Below are 25,109 nucleotides of genomic sequence, written 5' to 3' on the forward strand. Positions count from 1 at the left end.
CTGAAGTCCAGAGTATCCAGCCCTGAGTCATCAGCATACTCACATGTACTGGGGCTCATTCACTCTCCTCCCACTTCCTTGTCATAGCTGAAACCTAAACTAAGAATGTTTTGGGGTCAATGGTATGCTGGCTCCCCAGAGCTTTTTTTATTAAACTGTTACTCTACCACCGTCTTATAAAAGCCCGTTCTTTTGAGGTTTGTGCCACCTAGCTAGTTACCCTCTAATCTTTCCCACGCATGTCATCTAACAACCTCTTAGTTTTCATTTATTTGAAGGATTTTACACAAGATTTATAATCTACCTCTCCATGCCAGTTTTGTTACATCCTGAATTCCACCAAATCCCAACCCCCAACCTCCCAGTTCTTTAACTTCCTATCAACAGTCTTCTACATTCCCTCTCAGCCACCAGTTCTCACAATGTCATCAGGAACTTATGTCCTAAAAGATTTCACTTCTTAAGTATTAAAATTAAAGAACTGACTTTAAAATCACAACCTACCAACTACCCACTTTGCTTGTTCCAGTAATTCCATTCTTGACTTTTATTTAATAAGACTCCCAGTACACTCACCCTCTCTCTCCTTTCTCTTACCAACCAGGCCTGTGCAGTTACTGAACATTTTAAATCCCACAAGTCCATCACTTCCATCACTCTTCAGGAAATTTTCTTTCTTCTGTAGCTGTTCATTCCACATCTTGTCAGATAAAATGCCAATTCAGAATAATTCTAATTATCCTATCCAATATTCTGTATCCTGTGAAGGTTCTGGCTAATAGGTACTACTGAGGGGAGGGGACACATTCACTCATACAATGAGTAGATTAGTGACAAGTTTTCAGTGACAAACTTCAACTTACGCCCCAATAATGCCCAGAATTCCTCTCTTTAGACACCTTCTTCTTCCACCTTCTGCAACATGACTGAACCCTTTGCATCTCCCTTTGAGCCCACATACTATCCCTGCCCTACCTTCTCCTTTTCAAAGTTAACTTCTGTCATTCTATAGGAGAAAAGGAAACAATGCTTCTATCCATAAACAATCTTATCTTCCATCCTTCCACTAAGCTGACATACACACTCTCATAGCACACTACACTTTTCCATAATTTCCAGCACATTTCTCATATTTTACTTAGTCTCTGTCTTGCACACTAGAATATGAATAAGCAGTATCTTCTCCAGAAGGGAAGCTTCACTTGCTCTCCTGCCACTCACCTCCTGCTGTGCGGCCAGGACTGGTACCAGTCTGAGGCCAGGAGGTTGGGGACTCCTGACATAAAGGACACCAAATAAGAATTAGATAGTTGGAAAGAAGGCTTCCACCAGACCTTCTGATGATCAAATTCATCCTCCTCTACCCTCAGGGCCCTGAAAAGCTGAGGACTGCATCCTCAAGAGTCGATGGCTACACCAGAAAAATTTATGACGTAACTCCTGCTGTAAATTCTAACATGGAATACATAAGGAAAATTTTCAAAAAGCATCAAATACTATACAAAATGTGTTGTCACCTGTACTTTTGTTATTGCTCAAGCCCTAAGAATGATCTTTTTACTAAGAAAATCTTTTACAAAAAATTAAAGTTCTACTTTAAAATAAAATGAGTTTAATTAAAATTATAGTGCTGCCCTGGCCAGGTGGCTCATTTAGTTGGAACATCATCCTGTACATGGAAAGGTTGCAGATTCAAACCCCAGTCAGGGCACATACTTAGGTTTTGGGTCCGACCAACTGTGGGGGGGGGGTATATTTATTTAGCTTTCTCTCTATCTAGCTCTCTCTTTCTCTCTCAAAATGAACAAACATATCCTTGGGCAAGAATTAAAGAAAAATTACAGTGCCTCTTTCAGAATTTCCATATTGTTGAGTTTTCATTTGCATACAACACAAGAAAATTAAAAACTAGCATATACTTATTACATGTAAAAATAAGGCCAATTTTATTCACTAAGCATTATAAGTAGTTTGGCCATCATTTTTATTATTTTTAAAAATTACTTAAATAGCCCTGGCTGATGTGGCTCAGTGGACTGAGTGCCAGCCTGCAACCGGAGGGTTGCCACTTTGATTCCTAGTCAGGGCACCCGCCTGGGTTTTGGGCCAGATCCCCAGCTGGGGGTGTGTGAGAGGCAACCAATTCTCTCCCTCCTTCTCATCTGTCCAAAAAAATAAAATCTTTTTTAAAAAAATTGCTTAGAGAGAATCCATAATTTGTTCTTTGTCAAAATAAAGTTATTTCCAACATCAAGACAAAACTGATCATTTAGCGAGTCTGTTACTTTAAATATAAAATTAAATTTATTCAAACCAAAATACAGCAGCACTATATGAAAAGAATACTTTCAATGTTTCTCAGATCTTCCACCTAATAGTTCCACGTTATTCAGCCTCTCTGAACTGTGCCTTACCGGCCAAAAAATGGAGTAAAGCCTGCCTTACATAGTTGTGATTAAGAACCAATTGATAAAGGACTTGACACAAGTAGGAACTTGACAAACAATAGGAATCTTCCCCACTTCTCTTTTCTTTTTACCTTTTTTATTACAGTTTGCACTCAATATTATTTTGTATTAGCTTCGGGTGCACAGCACAGGGGTCACACAATCATACAGTTCACAAAGTACTCCCCCAATATTTGCAGTACCCACCTGGCACCATATAGTCAATATATTTCCTACTCTGTACATTACTTCCCCATACCTATTTTGTAACTACCAATTTGTAACTTCTTAATCCCTTCACCTTTTACCAGTCCCTCAACTCCCACCCCTCTGACAACCATTAGTCTATTCTCTATATCTAAGAACCTGTTTCAATTGTTTACTCATTTATTTTTTTCTTTAGATTCCACAAATAAGTGAAATTGTATAGTATTTGTCTTTCTCTGACTGATTTACTTCAATTTAGCATAATACCCTCTAAGTCCATCCACGCTGTAGCAAATGGTAAGATTTCATTCTCTTTTATGGCAGAGTCCTATGCACTTCTCTTAAAAGAAGGTGATTTTAGGTATGACTTAAGCATATTTTATACAACAAATACATTCAATACATAAATTAAGGCAAGTAATTCTTGCTGATACTATATTTTCAGAATTATTTAATAATTCTCATTAATCACCTGTACTTTACCTATCCAATGAGCAGATGACAATCTCATCTGAGGTCACAAGTTCCTGGCCTACTTTAAGCTTTCAGAAATAGAACCATCATTTCCCTTTTTAAAAATCATCCTCAATTCCAAATCAAAGTCCTTAACTTCCTGACAGTAGCATCCCTCTAACTTACACAAATATTCAGTACAGCTAAAGCAAATGGTAAAAAATTTACTGGCTACAAAATCAGTCATGCTAATTAAAAGCCTATGCAGTAGTTACCTCAATATTTGGCAGGATGTGTAGACTGAATCCCAGCTGGTGGGCAAGTAAAGTGTGCCAAATAGACACATAAATCTTTGCACACTTTATTCTAGACTCCAGATTAAAAATCTAGAGCAAAAAGCACAGATGGAAAATGGAAGTAACCTTATACAAAATGCAAGAGAAGCTTTCTTTTTCCCTTAATGCACACAGCTCTGGATTCTACACTAAAGAATATTCTAAGATCTCTTAAAAGAGCAAACATTTAGGTCCTGTTAACAGTCATTTTCAAGTGGCACACCTGTCTGAGAACTAACTCATGGCTTTAACAGCAACTGCAACTGAAGTATTTATAAATAGGAAACCCTAAATCTGCAGGGGGTAGAGGATGGGAGATGGAAATAGCGTATACAATAGATGAAATAAAATTTGCCATATGCTGACAACCACCGAAGCTGGTTAAGTTTTTAGCTTAGTTTTGTTGTTTTAAATCAAAAGTTAGGACATTTTACTAACTCAATTATTCCTTATGGTTCTCAGTTTGTAATCTTAGTTCTTATTCCCTTACCCATCAAGCAAAAGCATCTATTTGGAAAATGGCAACCATTATGTTTTATCATGACCTCATCATTCTGAGTTTCCCCTTCAAATAAGTCACAATTTTTGAAACTATTATCCAGTATAAAATATTTAAAACAAAGAAATTTCAATAGTACCTAAAAATTAACCACAAACTCCCCTACAGAGAAAGAGATTACTTTAAAACTTAATTCCAGGAGAAATGATATAGTAAATCTGAGCTTGGATAAGCCCTTTACACCGATGTGATATACACTAGCACACCCCCCCACCCTTACATGCAATTTCGTTTTCAATGTTTCAATTGTTCACAGTCAACCAGGACCCAAAATTATTAAGTGGAGAATGATATAAATAAAGAAATCGTAAGTTTTATACTGTGTGCCTTTCTGAGTAGCATGATAAAATATATCACCATCCCGCTCCAATCTTCCAGGCAGTGAATCATCCCTTTGTCCAGCATATTCAAACTTTATATGGCTACCCATCCGTTAGTCACTTAGTAGCCTTTTCCACTGATCAGATGACTCCCACAGTATCATAATGCTTTTGTTTCAAGTAAACTTTACTTAATAATGACCTCGAAGCCATTCGTGTAACTTTTATTACAAACATTGTAATTGTTCTACTTTAGTATTGTTGGTGATCTCTTACCATACCTCATTTATATATTAAACTTTATCATAAGTAGGTATGTATAGGAAATAACATAGTATATGTAGGGTTCAGTGCTATCTATGATTTCTGGAATCTACTGGAGGTCTTAGAATGTATCCCCTGCAGATACGGGCGGACTACTCTAACTATACAGTGAAAAATGGTCTGAACGAGCAGGAACATTCTACTAGAAAGAATACTATGGAAAGTGTACACTCTGAATAACCTTGATCATAAAATTTCTCAAAGGTTCTTGAATAAAATGCCTGAACATGACCTGCAAAGGATTTCAGAGACTTCTGACATAAGTAGGTGTACAAGTACTTTTATCTTAAGCCCAAAATTTTATCATTTTCAGAAGGATCTCCAATTCAAAAAAAGGTTAGGAGCCCTGAGCACTGTGGCTGAGTTGGTTGGGTATCACCCTGCAAATAAAAGGTTGCCAGTTCAATTCCTGGTAAGGGCACATGCCTTACGGATTTGGCTCTCAGATGGGGTGCATAAGAAAGGCAACCAATTGATGTTTCTCTCCCTCCCTTCCTCCTTTTAGCCTCTCTCTAAAAATAAATAAATAAAATATTTTTTAAAAAAGGTTAAGAACCATTTTAGATTTAGAGATTCCTTTTATCAAAAACTTAGGTTTGGGTTTCTAAAATTCTATAAAATTAGAAGGCTTTCTGGATGAGAGTAAAGGCAATGACAATCTGACAGACATAATTCAAGAGTTTAGACACAGGGAAACCAAATTTTACAGGGCAGAGGCAAAGAAAAAAAAAGGTCGTAACATATCAAAGTATTCCCAGAACTGTAACCAACTTGTAAACCTATGAACTGAATTTTGTAAGAACAATTTAGGATGAGACTACCATGAGATTTAAAACCACTCCCTCAAAGCTCCCTTCCTATCCTACAGGGGGCTGCCAGGGTTGCTGCAGCTCTGAGTGGCCAAAGGAGAGGAGATAAAAATGAAGTATTCCCAGTGCTACACCCTTCCAAATATAGGTGCCTTGCGAAGGAGAAAAGAATAGGGACAAGATGTTCTTTAACATTTATTTATCTATATTTTGGTATACATTTTCTACTCACAAGCCCCTTATAATGGAGTTCGGATTCCCAGCCAAGCCACAGTATCAGCAACAAAACTAAATACAATTTAGCTGCATCAGCCTAGGAAGCTAGTATCTCCTTTCCACACAAAATTATTTCCAGTTCCCACCAAACTTCAAATAGCAGTTTGGACGTATACAATACATATACATAAGGAGGGGACCCCAAAAAACCTGGAATTTGTAAAATATTGGCCCTGTCTGCTGTTGCTCACTGGATTGAGCACTGGCCTGCAAACCAAAAGGTCACTGGTTCAATTCCCAGTCAGGGCACATGCCTGGATTCCAGGCTGGGTTCCAGGTTGGGGGCATGCAGGAAGCAACTGACAGATTTTCTCTGGCTCATGGATGTATTCTCTCCCTTTCTACCTCCCCTTCCCTCTCCCTGAAAATAAATAAATATACAAGCAAACAAACAAATTTATTTATTTATTTTTAAGTGTGTTTATCCCTGGCTGCTGTGGTTCAATGGACTGACTGCCAGTCTGCAAAGCAAAGGCTTGCTGATTCAATTCCCAGTCAGGGCATATGCCTGGGTTGCTGACCAGGTCTCCAGTGGGGGGCACTCGAGAGGCAATCACACATTGATGTTTCTCTCCCTCTCTCCCTCCCTTTCACTCTCTAAAAAAATATATATAACTTTTTAAAATAAAAAATGTATTTATTGTTACATGTTTAAACTTCAGTCACTTTCAAACTACTCTCCATTTGATGCAATACATCCATCAAGACATTTTTCCCACTGCTCAAAACAGTTTTTGAACTTGCCAATTTTGATGCCTTTTAGCGCTTCTGCTGTTTTTTGTTTCACCTACTTCACATGGGCAAAATGTTTCCCTTTGAGGACTTTTTTCATCGGGGGAAACAAAAGTGAGTAGGGGCGAGATTGGGTGAATAGAGAGGGTGGGGCACATGGCCCATGCCATTTTTGATCAAAAACTGCTGAACACTCAGCATGGTGTGGGCAGGTGCACTCGCAAATAACCCATTATGAAATGGACAAACTCGTTGAAAGTCTTCAAAAAATTCACTGAAACCCAACTGCAGCCTTTCACAACACCAGCTTGTACCAGCTAGGATGAGAACACTGACCTAGCGAGGGAAGCCTGTCTACAAGGGCCCTCCCTCCTATATATAGTATCAGCAAAGCAATATATGCAGTTGCTGCCTTTGAATATTTAACTTCCCTGCTATCCCTCTACATAAACATTCACCCTCTTGATACCTTCTACCTGCCAATGATGTCAACCTATTATCCGCCAAAAGATAGCCTGGGGGAAGCCTGTGTCTGCCTTCCTTGACCAATTTTATCACTTCCCCAGCCTCATCTTCCTCTAGCCTATTTGCCCCACACTGTGGGTCAACTATTGGAGGACAAAAAGATATGACAGTAAGATCACAGCCTTTCAAGAGCCTTAGCACAGTGGAAGACACACAGTAGCTGCTCAACATGCTGAAAAATCAATCAATCTCATCCCAACTCTCCTACTAGCTGACCTTGGATAGTCACTGGATCTCTTTGAGCCTGATTATAAGATGAGAAGGGCTCAGTTAAAAGTTCATTTTGGACTACCCTGACCGGTGTGGCTCAGCTGGTTGGGTACATGCAACAGGCAATTGATCAATGTTTCTCTCCCTCTTTCTCCCTCCCTTGTCCTCTATCTATCTATCTATCTATCTATCTACCCATCTATAAATAAATAAATATATACAAAAAAGTTCATTTTGGCTCAATTATATTATTTTTTAGGAGCTGATTTTGGGAAACAGTTTTTACGCTCTGCTTTTTTATGCAAAGTTAACCTAAGTTATGAATAATGCTTCAGGAAAATCATGACCAAAAAGCCTAAGAAGAGTCAATCAGAATTAACTTAACAGGAGGATGAAGGGAATGACAGTAACAGCTGGCTCATCCTCTCATGCAAGGGTGAGAAAAAGTGAAAAAAGGTCCAGCATTTTTACTAAAAACTGTGAAAGGCAGTCTTTTATCATACTGTTTGAAGCTCCCCAATATTAAAAGCCTCCAAAGAACAAATTCCTCTTAAGAACTGAGTACTACAGTTTTGTCTTTAATTTCTTTCCAAAATATGAGATTTATATAACCTCCTATATTACTAAACTTTGCCAAGAGGTCAAGAACTAAGATTTCTTTTCAACTATAGTGGCATTGTTGTCCAATTGCTCATAAGGTGCATGTGTTTCTCCCCTGCCACCTCCAATCTTAGTGCTCCAATGTTTTAATTCACTGCACTTTTATCATGTATTGTAAGTCTCAAATCCTTTACAAAAGGAGTATGGATACAACTGATAAAATACATTGTTTTAGGAATGAACACTAGCTGCCAGATTTACAAATTAACGTTTTAAAAATACATCTAATTTTGTGGATTAAAATCCATTAATACAAATTGCTACCTGTGCAGAACACACTACAAACTAATCTCAATTTGCAATGAAATTCAATTCTTCAGCGTTTGCACTCAACACCTCCTTGATCTTTCTAAGCTAGTTCTGGAGGAAAGCCTAACACTCCTAAACCTAACCCTCATTGTAAATGCTCATTTCATTTTCATTATCAGTAGCCATCAAAATCCTTCACAGTAACAGAAATGAGATACTGTGTAATCCTAACACAACAAAAAGAGATATTTCTTATTCCAAATGGAGTTACAGATTTATGAAAAGACTGTTCCCAAAATGAGTTATAGCCTAGAAACATTATCCAGGTGTTTTGTAAAATTTCAACCCCTAATTGGTTTCTTTAAAGTTCTTAAATCTTCTACAGAATTATTTGTAGTCCCCATTAATCATAAATGCAGGAAGAAAACCCAAGACATATGGTATTTTAAAATGTAACTCCTTTAACTAAATAGCTTACACAAAACTCTTTGGCTCACAATGAAGAAAATCAAAACTTACCTAAAGTCATTAATTTAGCACAACTACTTTTGCTTGCATCATCTTCTAAGATTCGGTTTGTGTTCTTTTCTTTCTCAAGTGAAGTATCCTCCAAATGTAAGCATTTATCAGATACAGCATTGTCTTCATCCACTGCATGACTAGTTTTGCTATTAGCTTCAAGTACAGAGGTGTCGTCTTCCAGCTGAGCAGCTTCACCTGTTTCTGAGTAAGAGGAGCCCTTACCCAGGGCTAAATTCTTTGAAGAAACTGGTAGAGACTCATCATCACTATCAAATCCAAAAGGATCGCCAGTATTTTCTTCTTCCACCTTAGGTTTCTTCGGAATTTCCTGGATATCTGGTTTGAAATTGGGCCTCTTCTGCCCTAATTTAGCCATAAATGTGGTCTCTCCCCATTTTGTGCTAAGGGTGGTCCGTTTGTTGGAAAAGACTTCATCAAATTTTGAACTGCCATTTCCTCCTTTCCTACTGTATGTTTTCCCAAATCTGGATGTCATTTTGACACCTGTTTCATATTCTCTGCAGAAAAAAAAAAAAAACAAAACAGTAAGAAAACACATAATCACCAAATACACAAGTGTTAACATTGAACATAAAAATAAGGACCAAGGGATTCTCCTCATGTGACTTCTCAATTTTCAAGATACAAATCTTTTAAATCGTTAAATAAATATGGGGAGGGGCTGTAAAGAAAGAGGCTCATTTTTTACTCTATGTACTCCATATGTCAATTTTTTTTACAAGTATGTATTCACATGCTCCTTACAGAGTAACACTGACCAACTTATAATACAGCATATACAAAAACCAACTTATAGTGGAACATCAACTTTTTTTGTTTCAAATGACTCTACTTACTCTTATTAATAACATCACTTTTACCTTAGAAAAATAATCTTAATGATAATTTCCCCTAATGTAAGATCAAGCACAATATTCATATTTTTCAGGATCTCAGAAATATCGAATAATTGACTACATTTAGTTCTTTGAAATTTCAGAACACTTACTGATACAAGTGGGGAAACTGGGGAAATTGTGATCTTTTTTTACATATAACATGTAGCTTTTAACCCAACCTTAAATTCTAATTCTTGATCTAATGTAATCTGAAGTGTGATTTGAAAAATATTCTTTAGTTGGTCATCTCCCTAAGCACAAGAAACCATACTTACTCTGTCTTCTTGTCCCTACTGCATTGAGCTCATTGCTGAAATTACATTTTCTGGAGCTGGTGATTTCCAGCATATTACAGTGGTCCATGGATTATTAAAGGAAGCAACAGAAACATAACTTTAATTTTCTCTTCGCTTTATAAAAGATAAATTGATTTATCTGATTTAATTACATTTTAATAACATACTAGGACAAAAATTTTTAGAACTTAAATCAAAATAATCCAACACTTAAAATTTCCTCCTCTCATATATTAGAAGCTACCTCTAATATGACAAAATAATAATTTAGTCATCACACACATCTACATTAAGACTCCATGAATAGTTTGTTTGAAAACCTTTTAACATATCACAAAACTTTTTGCTAAGGGAGATCTTTTCTCCTTTCTACTATAGATTTACATTAAGAAACCTTATTGTCTTTCTTAAGTATAGCCTAACCAAAACTAAGTACATTTGGCAGCTACAAGAATTACAAAATGAAGTGATTTTCATTCCTCCAAGAATATAAAGCCCTGATCTAGACCTACATTTACACACACACCCAACAAAGCTGGAATACAGCTTTGGATACACTTACGGATACAGTTCTGGATACACTTACACTTTAATGACCTAAAAATGCCGACTGAAGACCAAGCCAAAAATCTAGACTTGAGGTCCTTCAGAACTACACCAGAAAAACTCATTGCAAAAATGGTCGTAGAACCACAAAGCATTCAATAGTCCTACAATATGCTGTAACTTGAAAGTCTGCAAGTAAGGGAATTATTTTAAAGAAAAATCATGCTCATATTTTTAAAAGGAATTTATGTCTTTTTACAAAGAAATACTGAAATATTGATGAAATAATGTCAATTCTCACTTTAATGGGTGTGGAATGTAAGGCGTGTAAAGGAGAAAATTTTAGTGGAGTTACTGTTAAATGAGAGATGAGTACATGGGAGTTCATTATATAATATCCCCTACTTTTGCTTTCCTTTACAGTTTTTCGTCTTTTTTTAAAAAGTCACTAGTGTAAAGTACGTATAAATTCAAAATAAGTGTGCAAATATACTTGACGTTATATTTTAAGTTTTATTTCGTATTTTTATTAAGTACCCAGGCTATCGTGCTCAGGCTTCCACTTCCAAAAGACTCTCATCCTACTACGAAGGAAAAAAGATTCAAAACTAGTCTTTTTCAGTCGCTGGGTTTTCTCCTTCCTTAGCCCAAAGCCAGTTCGAATTTTCAGTTAAGCGCTCTGGGATAAAAAGTCCTCACACTTACCAAACCCCGTCCACAAATAGTGTCTTTCGGGTCCCCAAGGGTTTAGGGGCTTCCCTTCAGGAATGAAAGCCGGAAAGGGTAAAGCTAATCACTGAGACAGCCTCACCTGCGGGCCGTGAGTGCGCCAGGAGGTAGGCGCCCCCCCCCACTCCGACTGGAAGCTCACGCAACTTTTCTCCTCCCCGCCCCCACCGCCCAGGAAAGGGATGTCGCTTCCGACGCCCCGGAAGCCTCTGCCACCGAATCCCCAGAGCAGTGTAAGGCCTCAGTGGCGGCCAGGAAAAAAGGAAAAGACGGCCAAGGGTTCAGGGCTGAAACCAACACACTCGACCGCGGCTGGGGCGAGAAGTAAATGCAGCCGCACAGAAAGAACTCAGAAAAGGGACAAATAATAGAGGAAAAGGAGAGTTCTTCAGGTTCCCCTACCCAACTTCCTCAGAAGCCGGGTGGGTGAGATAGCGACACTATCATCACACTCAGTCAGAACCCTACCTCCCTCAACCTCACTGGCTCGCTCCGGCCCTAGACAGCCGCCCGAGACCTCACTTACCCTCGGCGCCAAGCGGGTGCTCTGGCCTCTGGCCGCCTCCGCCTCTCCCGCCCCCAACGGCCCACGGGCGGGGGCCGGAGTCCCGCACGGAAGAACAGGGCCCGCTGGTGCGCGAAGAGTGGCCAGGGGCTCCGCCACCGTCAAAACCCGCGACTCCGCTCGCGGTAAATAGGAAACCCGATGAAGGGGGGGTGGGGGGGGAGCGGCGGCACCGCAACTTCCCTCCTAGCCTTGAGCACCGCCAACCGATTCTGGGCCTAGGCCTCCCTGGCCACCGGGCCCCGCTACGTGCTCCCGCTGGGCCGCCGCCGCCTCCTGCGCCGCCGCTTCCGCCGGTGAATGGTCAGCGCTGGAGTTTGAACAGGGCCCTGAACCATCTCAACGCCATTTGCGCTCCCGGCCCCCACCTCCTTCCTCCAACAGCCGCTCGCTCCGTCACTCCGCTTCCCACAGGCTCCGCGCGGCCGCCTGACCTCGCAGCCAATCGCGCGGCCGCTTACTCAAACCGCCGCGCAGGCGCCGCGCCCCGCATGCTCCGGTGCCCGCCATAGGCCCGGCCGCGAGGCCCGACGGGAATTGTAGTCCCTGCCCGCGAGGTCGCGGGTGCTGAGATCCCCGCGCGGGAGCGGGCGACTGGCGGAGCACCTCCCGCGGCTGTGGCTTGACCGGGCTCGGTAGCCTTCTCCAGATCCCGGCTCTGCCGGCAGATGCACGTGTCGCGGGGGAGGGCCGGAGGCACAGTGCAAGCAGCTGTGTCAATCGTTTCCCCTCCAGGGACCCGCCGGTGTCTGGGGACGGTGGGTTGTGCAGCTGCGCCGGGCCTACTGGGGCCGCAGCTCGGGAGTAGGGGAGTCAGGAGCTCGGGTCTCAGAGCTGCCCTGGACCGGGCCTGGTTGGTGTTGGCCCGGCGCAGGTAACCACAGCGGAAACAGAGAGGCCAGGGGTGCTGGGTACCCGCCGGCTGCAGCTTTTGAGTGCGTCCGCTCCAACCTCTCGCCTCTTACCTTCGTAGTTCTCCAACTCGCGCACCCGTTAAAAATGACCCCGAGAATATTGGATTGTATTAAGGAATTAACCTTCTGGGGTGTGTGATAACGGTAATATGGTTATGGGTGTTTTTAAAGACATGCTAAAGTTTTGACAGATAAAATGATCTGATGCTGGTGCCTGGAGTGTACCTTAACTCCCATAGAAGCTGAGGAGGAGAAAGAATAAAACAAGCCAACGGGAAGTTTTTTCTTGACGCTGCGTGAGGTGTACACATGAGCTCATTATTTCAGTCTCTCTATTTGATTTTCCATAATAAAAAGTTAAAGGAACAGTGATTGGGGAGGACAGAGTGGTGGGAGATAGTGAGAGAAAAAGTCTTTTTCACTGTGCAATCTTTTGTGCCAGGTAAGGTTTTTCGCGGGTCAATGTATCACCCATATACAGAAAAGTAGAAAGGTTTTTTTGTTTTATTTTTTAATGCTGTAATGGAAACTGTTCTCAAGAGTAGCGCAGTCGGTTTCTCCCGAGAGGACCACGATTTAGGGGGCTCCGACAGCCCTGCGTTTGGTGGGCTGTTAATGGAGATCCACCTGGGATTTTAGAAAATTGCTCATTGCTTTCAGTGAAAACCCCGCCCCTTCCACAAATGGATAATTTGCTTTGAAGGCACCCAGAAGATACCAAGTTCCTACAATATATTCGGAAAACTCCGAATAAAGAAAAAAATAGTTCGGAGATCCTGCAGCCCTTCCCAATAGGAATTTGAGGTGGATCTTAGCGTGGTTGAAATGTTTAACTTTCACACCACTGCTTGCAAAATTAATATTCTGACATTTACAATTTTCCAAATGCTGCATTAGTACTTTCTTTGGTTCAAAATAAATCAACTCCTAAGTAGCCCATGAAAATGGAAGTTATAACAAGTTCGTATATTCCACTGTGGTTGGTGTACACGTATTTAGGTCAATTTTGTCTTTTTTAAAAAAATCAGCGTAGGATCTTGTTTTATCAGTTTGTTTGAAGATTGCCCCCTGAGGCGCATGCTGCCCTTACTATAATTATTTAAATAACATGGTGGTAGGTGGTAGTTACGGGGTAATTATCAGAGGCAAAGGCTAAGATCAAAAAACCAAAAGTGGTGGAGAGACAATTTCACGATCTTCCTGTAGAAGGGTGCTGTGAACCCTCTAGGACCACAGGATAAATTCATTGTGGGCTAGCCTGGCTGGTGCTGGGAACGGACTGGGTCAGTGACTGCACTAAGCTGAAATGAAGAGTTCCTTTTTTTTTTTAAAGAAATAGACAACCTGTGGAGCCCTTTTGAAAGCTTTTTGTGTGGTAATAGTATTAAGTAATGGAACTTAGTAGTGTTAAATTCTTGTTATTCAAAGGATGATTCCTGAGTCAGCAGCATAGGCTTGACCTGGGAGCTTGCTGGGAACACAGCATTCCTGTTCACAACAAACTCCACTGAATCAGAATCGCCACTTCACGGCGGATTCCCCAGGGTGACTGGTCCATGCATTAAAGGTTGACAGTCACTGATTTAAAGTATACCCATAGCATTTGGTAACAGCCTGGTATTTTTTGTTTGGATGAGGAAGGGGAAAGGGGGAACGTTAAGAACCTACACTGCATCAAGTATGAGGCCGGGCCCTTCTGGAAAGCCTCATATGCATTCCTGCCTGTTATCACTATTTTACAGGTAAGGAAATTGGAGAGGTTGGTGTTCACTCAAGGTATTGCAACTAATGAGGGAATCAAACTTTTTCTTAAATATTTGATCTCCATTACTGTAGACATTCTTGGATCTGGTAGAAAATGGTACATGATTTGAAAAGTAAAAAAAAAAAAAATTGTGTTTAAATATATGGAAGCTTAAATATATGAATAAGGAGTAGAGCTATGGTAGACCTCTCGACCCTTATATGCCCCACACTTGAGACAAGTGGAGAGCCTGCCCACTGTAGGCCCGTTTTGGAGGAAGCGCAGACTCTAGGCCTGCAGGCTTTACCTCCTCTGTTCCAGTGTAGCAAGCAAATGCCCCGAAGGCCCCTCTTCCCTTTACTTGGCCCTGAGTTGCACACCAGAATGAGCGAACTGGATTCCAGTGTAGATAACACATAGGCAACCAGCTTTTTGTTTTATTTTTATTTTGCTTCTGTTTGCTTAGTTCCCTTGGTTTATACTCTATCATGTAGATTGGTTCTCTTCATTCAGATCTGCCTCACACAGCAGGTAGCTAGGTGCTTTCTTTGCTAGCTTGCCTCTGTGCAAGCTCTCAAACATCTGGCTTTTTTTCCGTATCTTTTTTTTTTAAGATTTTATTTATTTATTTTAGAGAGAGGGTAAGGTAGGGAGAAGGAGGAAGAAAAATCTATGTGTGAGCAAAACAATCAGTTGCCTCTCAGGCCTGTGACCCAGGCTTCCACCCTGGCCGGAAATTGAACCAGTAACCTTTGACTTTGAGGGATGATGCTCAACCAACTGAGTCATGCTGGGCAGGGCTTTTTCTCCCTGTTGTCATATTTATGCCAGAAACTGAAATCCTGTATCTGCCCCAAGCTCGTACCCTCTGATACAGCAGGTGCCCCTCCTGTATGCTGCATGGAGGAAGGCAAAATCCCCATTCCACTTGAGTTCCACTTGGGTGGACTCAAACTTCACTTTAGCTGAATAAAGAAAATCCTGCAAAGAAAATAGAAGAATCTGTTTTGCCAGTACTGTACCTTCGTTCTACTCCTGACATGGGAGCTCTCAGAACTGGAGTTGCAAAATAGAGCTGTTCAGCCTTTCTGATAATGTTAGTAAAATATATTCCAACTTATAAAACTCAGTGCAGAGAACTGGAAGTCAGAAATTAACACATTTACAGAAAATTCTTCCTTGTCATCAAATGTGGCATAAAAGTATAAATTGTACACTTGGACCTTGTAGTAGTTGTGATACGAGGCCCTATAAGAGATGGACCAGGCACTACCCTTTCTCTGTGACACTCTAACTCTGCCCATGTGGGCAGATGTGACTTTTCAATTAATCTCACCCTGAGCAACCTATTTTAAATTCTAACACCCACATTCCCAAATGCTCACTATTCCTACTTTATATTTATAAAGGGCATTTATATTCTCATATAATGTCACATTTTGTATGTTTCTCTTATGTATTTATCATCCCTGTGAGGGCAGGGATCGTTGCCTATCTTGTTTTCTGCTGTATCCCTAGCACCTAGAAGAGTGTGTGTGTGGCACATGGCAGGTGCCCAACAAATATTTGTTGAATAAATGGTCCCATTTATTTTTTTTCATGTAAAATTATATTGTGAAAGGAAAGTGACTAGAAACTATCAATAGTTCAGTAACCTGTGACTATAAATTGTTGACAGTTTTCCCAATGGAGAGAGGAGTGCTTTATGGAGTTAATGGAGTTTTGTTCTTGCTTTGGATAGGTTTTCATTCTGAGACTGGAGGAAATAAATACTACTATAATCCCAATTACCTTGTTTTCCAGGATAATTGGAATATGTTCTCTAGAGATGGTGGTATCCTTTGGGAAATAAACTGCTGTCTAGGTAGTTGAAAGACACAACTAGGGAAATTACCTGGGGACATGTTGCCTGACAAGGATTGGTACCCAGCAATCTCTAAAGCCCAGCTGCCTGACTCTTGTCTTGAAACAGCTGTCTTTTCCCCAGGGTGTTCACCCCTTCCCCCCAGAAAAAAAAACCCTCCTGGGATTTCCCATCACCAAGAGGAAAATCCAAAATCCTTAACATGGCTTACAAGGTCCTGCATGATCTGGCCCCTGACTACTCCCATCCCTTCCCACAGGGCCAAGCTTGCCTCTGTCAGCTTCTAAAACCTGCCAAACCAGCTCCTGTCTGGGCCTTGTACTTGCTGTTCCCTCTACTAGTTCTGGAGATAACGCACAGGACTCACTCCCTCACCTCTTTCAGGTCTTCACTCAAGTGTCTGCTCAGTAATGCCTACTCCTTACCTTGCCATCCCAGCACTTCATACATCCTTTACCTGTCATTTTTCCCCCAAAGTAATCATCATGTTTGTTTTACATAATTAACTTGTTTATTTTTTGTTTTCTTCCACTAGAATATAAACTCTTTAAGGACAGGGATTGTTGGGTTTTGTTCATTGCTATCTGCCCAGCAGATCTAGAACAGTGCCTCACACAGAGAGTGTGCTATAAGTATTTGTTTACTGAAAACCTCATAAATTGTGTTCCACTCTTCTATAGTTTCACAAAGATATACTAATGTTTTTTGTGTGCTTGGCCTACCCATAATTGCAAAAGGTACATTAAAACCTCCCAATTTAAGAGTAATTTTGTCAAATTCTCCCTGTAGCTCTTTTGTTTTTCTCTCTAAGTTTTCTTGTATTTTTCATTTATTGATTGGTTGATTCTTGCATGTGCCCTGACCAGGGGATTGAACCCACAACCTCGGCATATTAGGACGATGCTCTAACCAACTGAGCTACCCAGCTAGGACCAATTTCTCCCTGCAGTTCTATTTTTGTGTTTATATTTTGAGGATAATATATTGGGCACACTTAAGTATAGAATTTTTGTAACTTCCTGGTGAAATTGAAAGCTTTTTAAGTAATATGGAGATTAATTGCAAAAATTACCTGTACTTTCCATCCCTCCCTATATGCACACCTTTTGCGATATGACTTTGCAGCTCCTCCACGGATCTGGGCTGAACTTGTAATTTGGGTTGGCCAAAAGAACATGGCAGAAACGAAATAGTTCTGAGCCTTAAGAATTCTTGAACACTCCCACATTCTCTCTTGGATCCCTGCCTCCACCATGAAAACAGGCCTGGGCTAGCCTGCTGGAGAGTGAGAAGCCACATTGAAAAGAGCTGAGGTCATCCAACACCAGTCAACAGCCAGCAGACCCCAAACATGCAAGCCTAGCCAAGATCAACATAGCCACCTACCTGACCTACAGCCACCCACAGATGCACATGTGAATCCACCTGGGACCAGAACTGCCCAGCTGACTTACAGACTCATGAGCAATAATAACTAGTTATTATGTTAGGCCTCTGAATTTTGGAATGGTTTGTTCTGCAGCATTATTGTGGCAATAGATAATTGATGTTTAATTTCTCTTCATTTGGATTTCAGTCTTGGAAAGGCTTTTCCGACTAAATCAGCTTCTAGCAATCTAAGTCAGCTTCCCAGTCTCTGTGTAATTCAGGTGCATTATTTTTTCAATAACAACACCCTCTGAAATGATTTTACTGCTTTACTATCTGTCTCCCACCCTAACTGTAAACTATGTGAGGGCAGGGACATTGTCTGCTCTGATCCCTGCTCTTCCCCTGCACAGTAATGCACTGCCTGGCTGCATGTGTCCACTGAGCATGGGAAACATGGCTAGTCTAACTCGAGATGTGCGGGATATATAAAATACAAACTGGATTTCAAAGACTTAGTTCAAAAAATATAAAGTATCTCAATTTTTATACTGATTAAATGTTGAAATATATTTAATATATCGTGTAAGTAGAATGTTGTTAAAATTAATTTCATCTTTTTACCTTTTTAATGCAGCCACTAGAAGTACATTTGTTACTTGCATTATATTTTTGTGTTTAGAGGACTGACAGAGAAGTTCAGTAAATTTTTATTGAAGGAAAATATAAAAAAACTTACCAAAATAAATGAGCTAACAAGCCAGGGGTTCACGGTGAGGGAGGAGGACTAATGAATGGGCAAAGTGCCAAGAACTTTTAGGGTTGTAAATGATTCTGTGTGATACTGTAAAGGTGGGTCCACATTATGCATTTTTCAAAATCCAGAGAACTATATAACACAGAAAGTGAACGCTCATGTAACCTATGGGCTTTAGTTAATGCATCAATATTGGCTCATTAATTGTAACAAAGATACCACACTAATACTAGACAATAATGAATGTGGGCGCTGGGAGGAAGGTATATGGGAGCTCTATGTACCATACATACTCAATTGCTCTGTGAACTTAAAAGTGTATTTTAAAAAATGAATCCACTCTTGCACCACCACCAGAATGGTATTTCTAAACATAAACTTAATAAGGCACTTTCCTCTTTAAAAACTTTGATGACTCCCCATTGTCTCCCAGAAATAAGTGCATATCCATTGGTATTTCCATTGGCATTTACAGCAGTTTGCCACCCACACACACTCCTGGTTCCCACCTTCTCTCCTCCCCCACTATAACGACATGACTCAAGGGTCTCGAGCCTCCATTGCTGGACTCATGCAGTCCCCTCTGCCTGGACTGCCCTTCTCCCTCTCCACTGAGGGACTTTATCATGTGTCATACACTATCCAATGTAAGTCAACCATCCTCTCTTCCTTATTTCCATAGGTTCTAAATTAAAAGTAGGTACAGCAAACCAGGAATATGGTATTTTGTGCTACTTTCTAGTAAGTTTTGAAAGTTGATAATATGAGTTTACATATTAGTCTTGGAAATATTGGAAAAGAATTCTGATAACCATGGGCAGGCTAGGGATTAATATCCTTAAGATGGAAACAGTGGAAGCAGAACAAGGAAGGTATTGAATGTCAGTAAAGGTTTGCTTGGGCTCACCTCCTATGCAGGAGGCAGTGGGATACCTTGCTGGAAGCAAGATCCACCTTAGCAGGGAGGTAGTGTTAGCTGACTGCCTCCTTAGGATGATAGAAAGGCCTCACCTACTCTGAAAGCCAATCTGCCTCTGAGTGCTACTCACCCGAGCCACGATGCCAGGGTGATTCGGTTTCAGGTATTTTACTTCCAGGACTGATGACAGTGTGGCAGTGACATTACTCTCTCTACCATCTTAACAGTGGTGCTTCAGGACAGATTGCAGTAACAGGTGAACAGGCTTCCAGGTGCAGATATCTCTGCATCTCCGTTTCAGGAATGTACTACCCCACCATTTCACTGATGGGAAACTTAATGAATACTGAACAAAGATAAACGACTTGCCCAAGGTCGCCCAGCTACTTAAGAGGTGTCAGTTTTTCCAAGGGTTATAGGCATGAAGCATGTACTATCCTTGGTCCTAAATATGCCAAGTAGAGAAACCCTGTCCTCCTGCTTGTCCTTTCAAGCAAGAGGTTCAGACCTGTCTGGAGAAGTGAGGCTCCAGTTCACATCTCAGAGGTGTTTAGAGAAAAAAGGCCAGGTTAGAGGAGTCAGGAAGTACCAACAGTAGAGGGGCAGATGGAAATTGGCAAAGCTGGGCATCACCAATTCCAAGCCACAGTCTTTTCCCACCCTGACCATTGGGTCCTCTGACAGCACCCAGATGCTATCACTGGAATACAGGGGGGACTCCTTTACTATAAGATATTTTTCTTCCCTGAGTCCCTCAGCTGGCCCAAAGCATCCACAACTGCCCTTGGGGAAGAAAAAAAGGAGGAATTGGATTTCTAAAAAATGCTCATGAAAAATCCAGGCTGGGATTTCTTTGGGTGACCAACTCCAGACTTCTAATGGGTATGACAGCTCCTCAGTGAGCCACCTTTCCTCTGTATACACCACAGTTTGGGTAGGTTGGGCAGCTCTGAGATTCCCTGGACTGAGGGGCTTCACCCAGGAGAGCGAGAAAGAATTCTGGCCTGTGTGTGCCTTGCTTCATTATGTATGAGTGTTGTTGGCTCCTGTGGTCGGAAAATGATCAGTCCTCTATTGGGCTTCCCAGCTTGAGGCAAGTCTTTTGGGAGGCCAGACAGCGCCTGCTTGGAGGATTTAGTGGATTAAAGGACCTTGAAGTTGGGGATTGTGGAGGCCTGGCAGCCTTTCAGGACCAGGATGTAGTGCCCTGGTGACGGCCGCCCCTCCTCCCCAGCACACACGAGTACTCAGCTGTGGGTGGCATACCTGCACAATTAGGACCCCTTAAACAACGGGGGCACGCGCCCCAATCTGTTTTCACGTCACGAGGGTGGATGGAGAGCAGGCGATGTACCCTTTCTAGAAAGAAGCGATTCGATGACTTAAATCTTCACAGGTTAATCCACGTGAAGGGCTCCGAAAAAGCGCCTGGCGGAGTGTCAGTGCTCCAAGGTACTATTATCTTTTGCGGTTACTGTAATAGCCTAGCCGCCACTCCACGGTGGAGCTGCGCTGGGCTCTAGCCCAGCAGTACCTGGGTGGGAACTGGCTCGGCTACGCCCACCAACACCCTCCACCTGCGACCTGGTTTCTTCTGCACGAGGCAGGGGCGGAAAGCCACGCGGCCCAAGGCCGCGCAACTGCAGCCCTCACACTGTAGGGTGCAAATAGGGTCTATCCTGGAATCTGTGCACAAAGTGGTCTTTTGAAAGAGTGGCCGGGGCTGTGTAGTAATTTACCCGCATTTGTCTACGTACTGCCTTCCTCCCTCTTTTAGACCAACAAATGTTTATCTGGTTCCCACCCAGCCAAAAGAGGGTTTGGTTTGTTTACTAATCCCAGAGGCAGCCTACTGTCAAAGAGCGAGACCCGGACTAATGTGAAGCTTCAAAATATTTACATTCATTTGAAATGAAATGTGCTCTGGAGTTGAGAGATGGGCCGGAGTGAGCTTGGGATACCCTGGGGCTCCACTTTCCCCAGGGCCAGATTCTGCATTTACAAGACAGAGACACCATTTGGGCCGGCTTTTGGTGTGCTAATGACCTCCCAGCCGCTCTCTGGGCAGGTCAATGCCCCCAGGGCTACCGGGCTGAAAGGTCGCAGCCCGGGAGGCGTATGCAGATAGAAGAGTGAAGGCAGGTCCTAGGGCTCCCTCGGGTCCTGGAGCACGTGGCCTCTGCAGTCGGTTGCTGGAGAGCTGCTGGGGACTGATCAGGTGCTGCGAGATTGGCTGTCCACCCCATCTGGGCTTTGACCTCCTTGTTTGAGGCTGTTAAGTCCAAAAGTGCTTAGTAACAGACACTAGCCCCGACTAGGTGAACACCCCGCACCTCCGTGCCTCCCATGGTGCCCACTGCGTCCCATCGTGGCTCAGCCTTGCAGCCCGAGAAAGCGTGGGCACCAACCTGCCATGGGGAGCGGGCTTCGGGCACCTAAGGCCGCTTAATGGTGTGTCAAGGGGTGCATTGCCTACCCAGTCACGGCGTGGTGCTACCAGAGCCTCGGCCCCCAGATTCCCGGTTCCTGCGCGTCTTTGCAGAGATCTCCTCCCCCTCCCCCCGCTCCCCCCCCCCCCCCCCCCCCCCGCCCGCGCTCACATCTGCATTGCTTCCTTCTTCTTGCTTCAGTTCATCCACACAGAATACCCAAACCCTCTGGCCCGTGGCCTCTTCTCTGCTCCCAAACCCCTCAGCGACCCATGATAGCACTCTACGAAGCTTGTAGCCGCAGCTGTGTGGGCCCTCGGCTTTCCCAGGCCTTGGCTTCCCTCCACACGGGACTCCCCTGGAGAATAAATGTTTTCGTACAGGGTCTCCCGTACTCACCTCGGGCTGTGCACTCTTCTCTGGAATCACGGAGATACCTCCAAGAGTGCCCTTGAGATTGTGGAAAGGGAATTGGGTGTCAGTTTTGAAAAAATGAGGACAATTATACAGTCCTCTTCCCTCCTCCTGAAAGGGTTTTAGGAGGCACCAGTGAGTTAAGGGCCATGCTGCTTCAGGACACCTTGATAAACTATAAGGTCTATTCCAGGCAGCTTCAAGTTTTATCTCGCTCTGTCCAGAAGCCACAGCAGTTGCCTGACATTTACAGAGACTGCTTACTAGTCTCAACCACTGAGAAAGGATACCTACCCTCTCTTAACTCTGCCTTGAAAAATGCATGTTGTCTCCCAATTTTGCATCCAGTTTCAGGAGCCGGGTCGTGAAATATGTCCAGGCCCAGATACAAGACTTCAGTTCCAGGACCTTTCCAGACTCCACTTCCCTGTTTATCCTTTCTCCTACCAAGTTGGCCTTTGTTGTTCCATAGCAGTTACCTGGGCTGTCCAGTTTCAGTGTTTTTGTTAGCAGTGAATTGCCTAATGGAATGCTCCCTTTCCACGTTCTCTTCCTCCACCCTCCACCACAGCAAGGGTCATCACCTCTACTGCAGCTGAGATAGAATAGGGTATGTGGCCAGAGGGCTGTAAGTGCTAGGAGATAGTAAAACCAATCCCCAACAGATTTATGGCTTAGATCCAGCAGAAGACCAGCTCAATCCAACATGGCAACTAATCTCATCTTGCGGTAACCCTTACCCCCATTATAAGCTCATTGTAATACAGTAGCACGTTAAATAACATAACCCTCCCCACCATGATCAGAAAAGGAAAGCCCATCTAAGGACACAGAATGGCCAAGAGGGCTCTTCTGAGAAGTCTCCACCTTTCCCCCACCCTGGAAAAATTCTGAATGTTCCTCCCTCTTATTGAATGCCCTACCCTTTCATTAGATAAACCTCAATAAAAGAATTAAGGAGATGGCTGGGATGGGTTTGGGGTGGGGGGTGATGGGGGAAAATGGAGACAATTGTACTTGAACAACAATTAAAAAATAGAAAAAATTAAAAAAATTAAAACTCACTAGGGAGGGGCTGCTCTGTCTGCGGAGTAGTCACTCTCTGTCTCACTGCTTTACTAATAAACTCTCTTTCACTTTAAACTTTATGCTGGCCCATCTTTGAATTCTTTCCTGTGTGAAGCCAAGAACCCACAGTGAGTTGCAGACCTTTGGTCCCTGGACCTCTGGAACACCTGCATCACTGAAGCCACTGGTTGAACCTTCAGACCTGTTGCCTCCTAGACTTTTATTTCATTGAATTTTTCTCAGTGACTGTTACTGACATGTTCCTGGGACAGCTTTTACTTTGCTCTTCTCTGTCCCCTCCCTCCCTGTTAGTCTAGCTCCCTCTCAGAATTTGTCAGGTTGCATCACTGGCTTGTAGACCCCTTTGATGATGTCACTTCCAAGGTAATCTCCCCAAAACTGCTTTGATTAGAGATGCCACCAAGAATGGTTCAGAAATCTCCAGTTGAATCCTTAGGTGTTAGAAACTTCACAGGATTCCTCAAACCCACCTAAAGTCCAATTCCCCATGCCAGTGTGTCTCTCTTGCATGGATGCTTTCTTCGTTTTGCTGGGGCTCTGACATCAATGCTAGCTGTCCCCCTCCGCAGCCTCTATGTCCATACCCTTTCACTCTGCTCAGGCTCTGAGCCCACACACCAGACTGCCCCCTCCATGTCTTCTGTAATGGTTTGGAAATGTGTCTGCCAATTCTTTGATATTCCTTTCTTCAAAAACTGGAACTCCTTTGCAGGCCAGTTCCCCCGTTGGTGGACACACAAGAGGCAACTACACATTGATGTTTCTCTCCCTCTCTTTCTCCCTTCCCCTCTCTCTAAAAATAAATAAATAAATCTTTTTTAGATGAGCTCAGGCGCGTTCAGGATGGTATGGCCGTAGACTAAATAAAATCTTTTTTAAAAAAGTGGAACTCCTCTCCTTGACTGGGACCTGAATTTAGTAACTCACTTCAATGAGTAAAATATTATGGAAATGATACCCCAAGACTTTCTAGTCTAGGTAATAAAAAGCATGGCTTCTTCCTGGCTCATTCTCGGGGATCACTGGCTCTCAGGGAAGCCAGTTGCCATGTTGTGAGTGTTGCAGATGGAGAAGGGGCCCAGACTCTTGGTGGTCATGAACAAAGAATTGGACTGACCACACAGATACTGTAAAACAAAGCAAAAAGGAAATTTATTAAGGGAAGTGGGCCATCTCTGACCAGGGAATGGCTCCCTTCTATTGAGCAGTTATAGGCTTTATAGGATTTTTGCTTAAACTTCCACACATGTGATTTCCCATAATCCTCCTTGATTACCCACTCAGGTAACCATAACGCTAATTATTATCAGCTGTCACAAGGTGATTTTTCAAAAATCAGGATGCTGACTGATGACAGCTGCAGTGTCTCAGGGTTTCCTTTTCTATCTCCTGTTTCAACTCCCCACTGAGAGACGTGGTTCTCAAAAATTCTTTTTTTGGGTTGCAGAGAGAGGTGGCCAGTCTTCCATATTTAATTCCTGCTGAAATAGAACAATAGACCCTGGCTGCTGAGAACCATGAAACTCTCACCCTGTCTTATCTAGTGGTTGGGGAGGAGCTCCTAAGACTGGCATGGACACTGGGTATTTTAATGTGTTGGCATCGGATTCCTTAGGGATTGGTTGAAGACCCTCGAGCATCATTTTGTTGATGTGGCATTCTTCAAGACTGGAAAGATACAAGGGCTAGAGGTTAGGACTATCTATTGGTAAGTTGTTTGGCCCAAAGTACTATTAGGGATATTCCTTGTCCACCGTATTGTGGTTGGCGATGGCAACCCATCAATTGTTAGAAGTGTTGCTCTAGAACAAATCCTGGGTAATTTGGAAGAGGGAGTTATTGACCTAAGAAGGAGTAGCAAGAGTGCAGATTGTTAGCCAGAAGAGGTTTCATATTGACTCATCTTTATGGTTTCGTGTTTTTGGGAATCTGAGTTCTTCTAAGGGTT

At 42.6% G+C, this 25,109-nt stretch overlaps 1 protein-coding gene and 1 long non-coding RNA gene across 2 annotated transcripts in view; both read right to left on the reverse strand.

The window, feature by feature from the left end:
* WAPL (WAPL cohesin release factor) overlaps nt 1-12,080 on the reverse strand; it is a 92,379-nt gene extending 80,299 nt beyond the window's left edge. Inside the window, exons 1-2 of the mRNA XM_053922211.2 lie at nt 11,625-12,080; nt 8,626-9,146 (exon numbers count right to left, since the gene is read on the reverse strand). Coding sequence (XP_053778186.1) covers nt 8,626-9,124 — 499 coding nt within the window. The 5' untranslated portion in view covers nt 9,125-9,146; nt 11,625-12,080. The remainder of the gene's footprint in view (nt 1-8,625; nt 9,147-11,624) is intronic.
* Nucleotides 12,081-21,111: 9,031 nt separating this feature from the next.
* On the reverse strand, nt 21,112-22,212 carry LOC123479782 (uncharacterized). The gene is made up of 2 exons (XR_006655524.1): nt 22,058-22,212; nt 21,112-21,501 (listed from the first exon to the last, which is right to left on the reverse strand). It is a non-coding gene; the product is annotated as an uncharacterized lncRNA (long non-coding RNA).
* Between the last annotated feature and the right edge of the window lie 2,897 nt (nt 22,213-25,109).

This window comes from Desmodus rotundus, chromosome 4 (assembly GCF_022682495.2).
Source record: "Desmodus rotundus isolate HL8 chromosome 4, HLdesRot8A.1, whole genome shotgun sequence".
Taxonomy (NCBI): domain Eukaryota; kingdom Metazoa; phylum Chordata; class Mammalia; order Chiroptera; family Phyllostomidae; genus Desmodus; species Desmodus rotundus.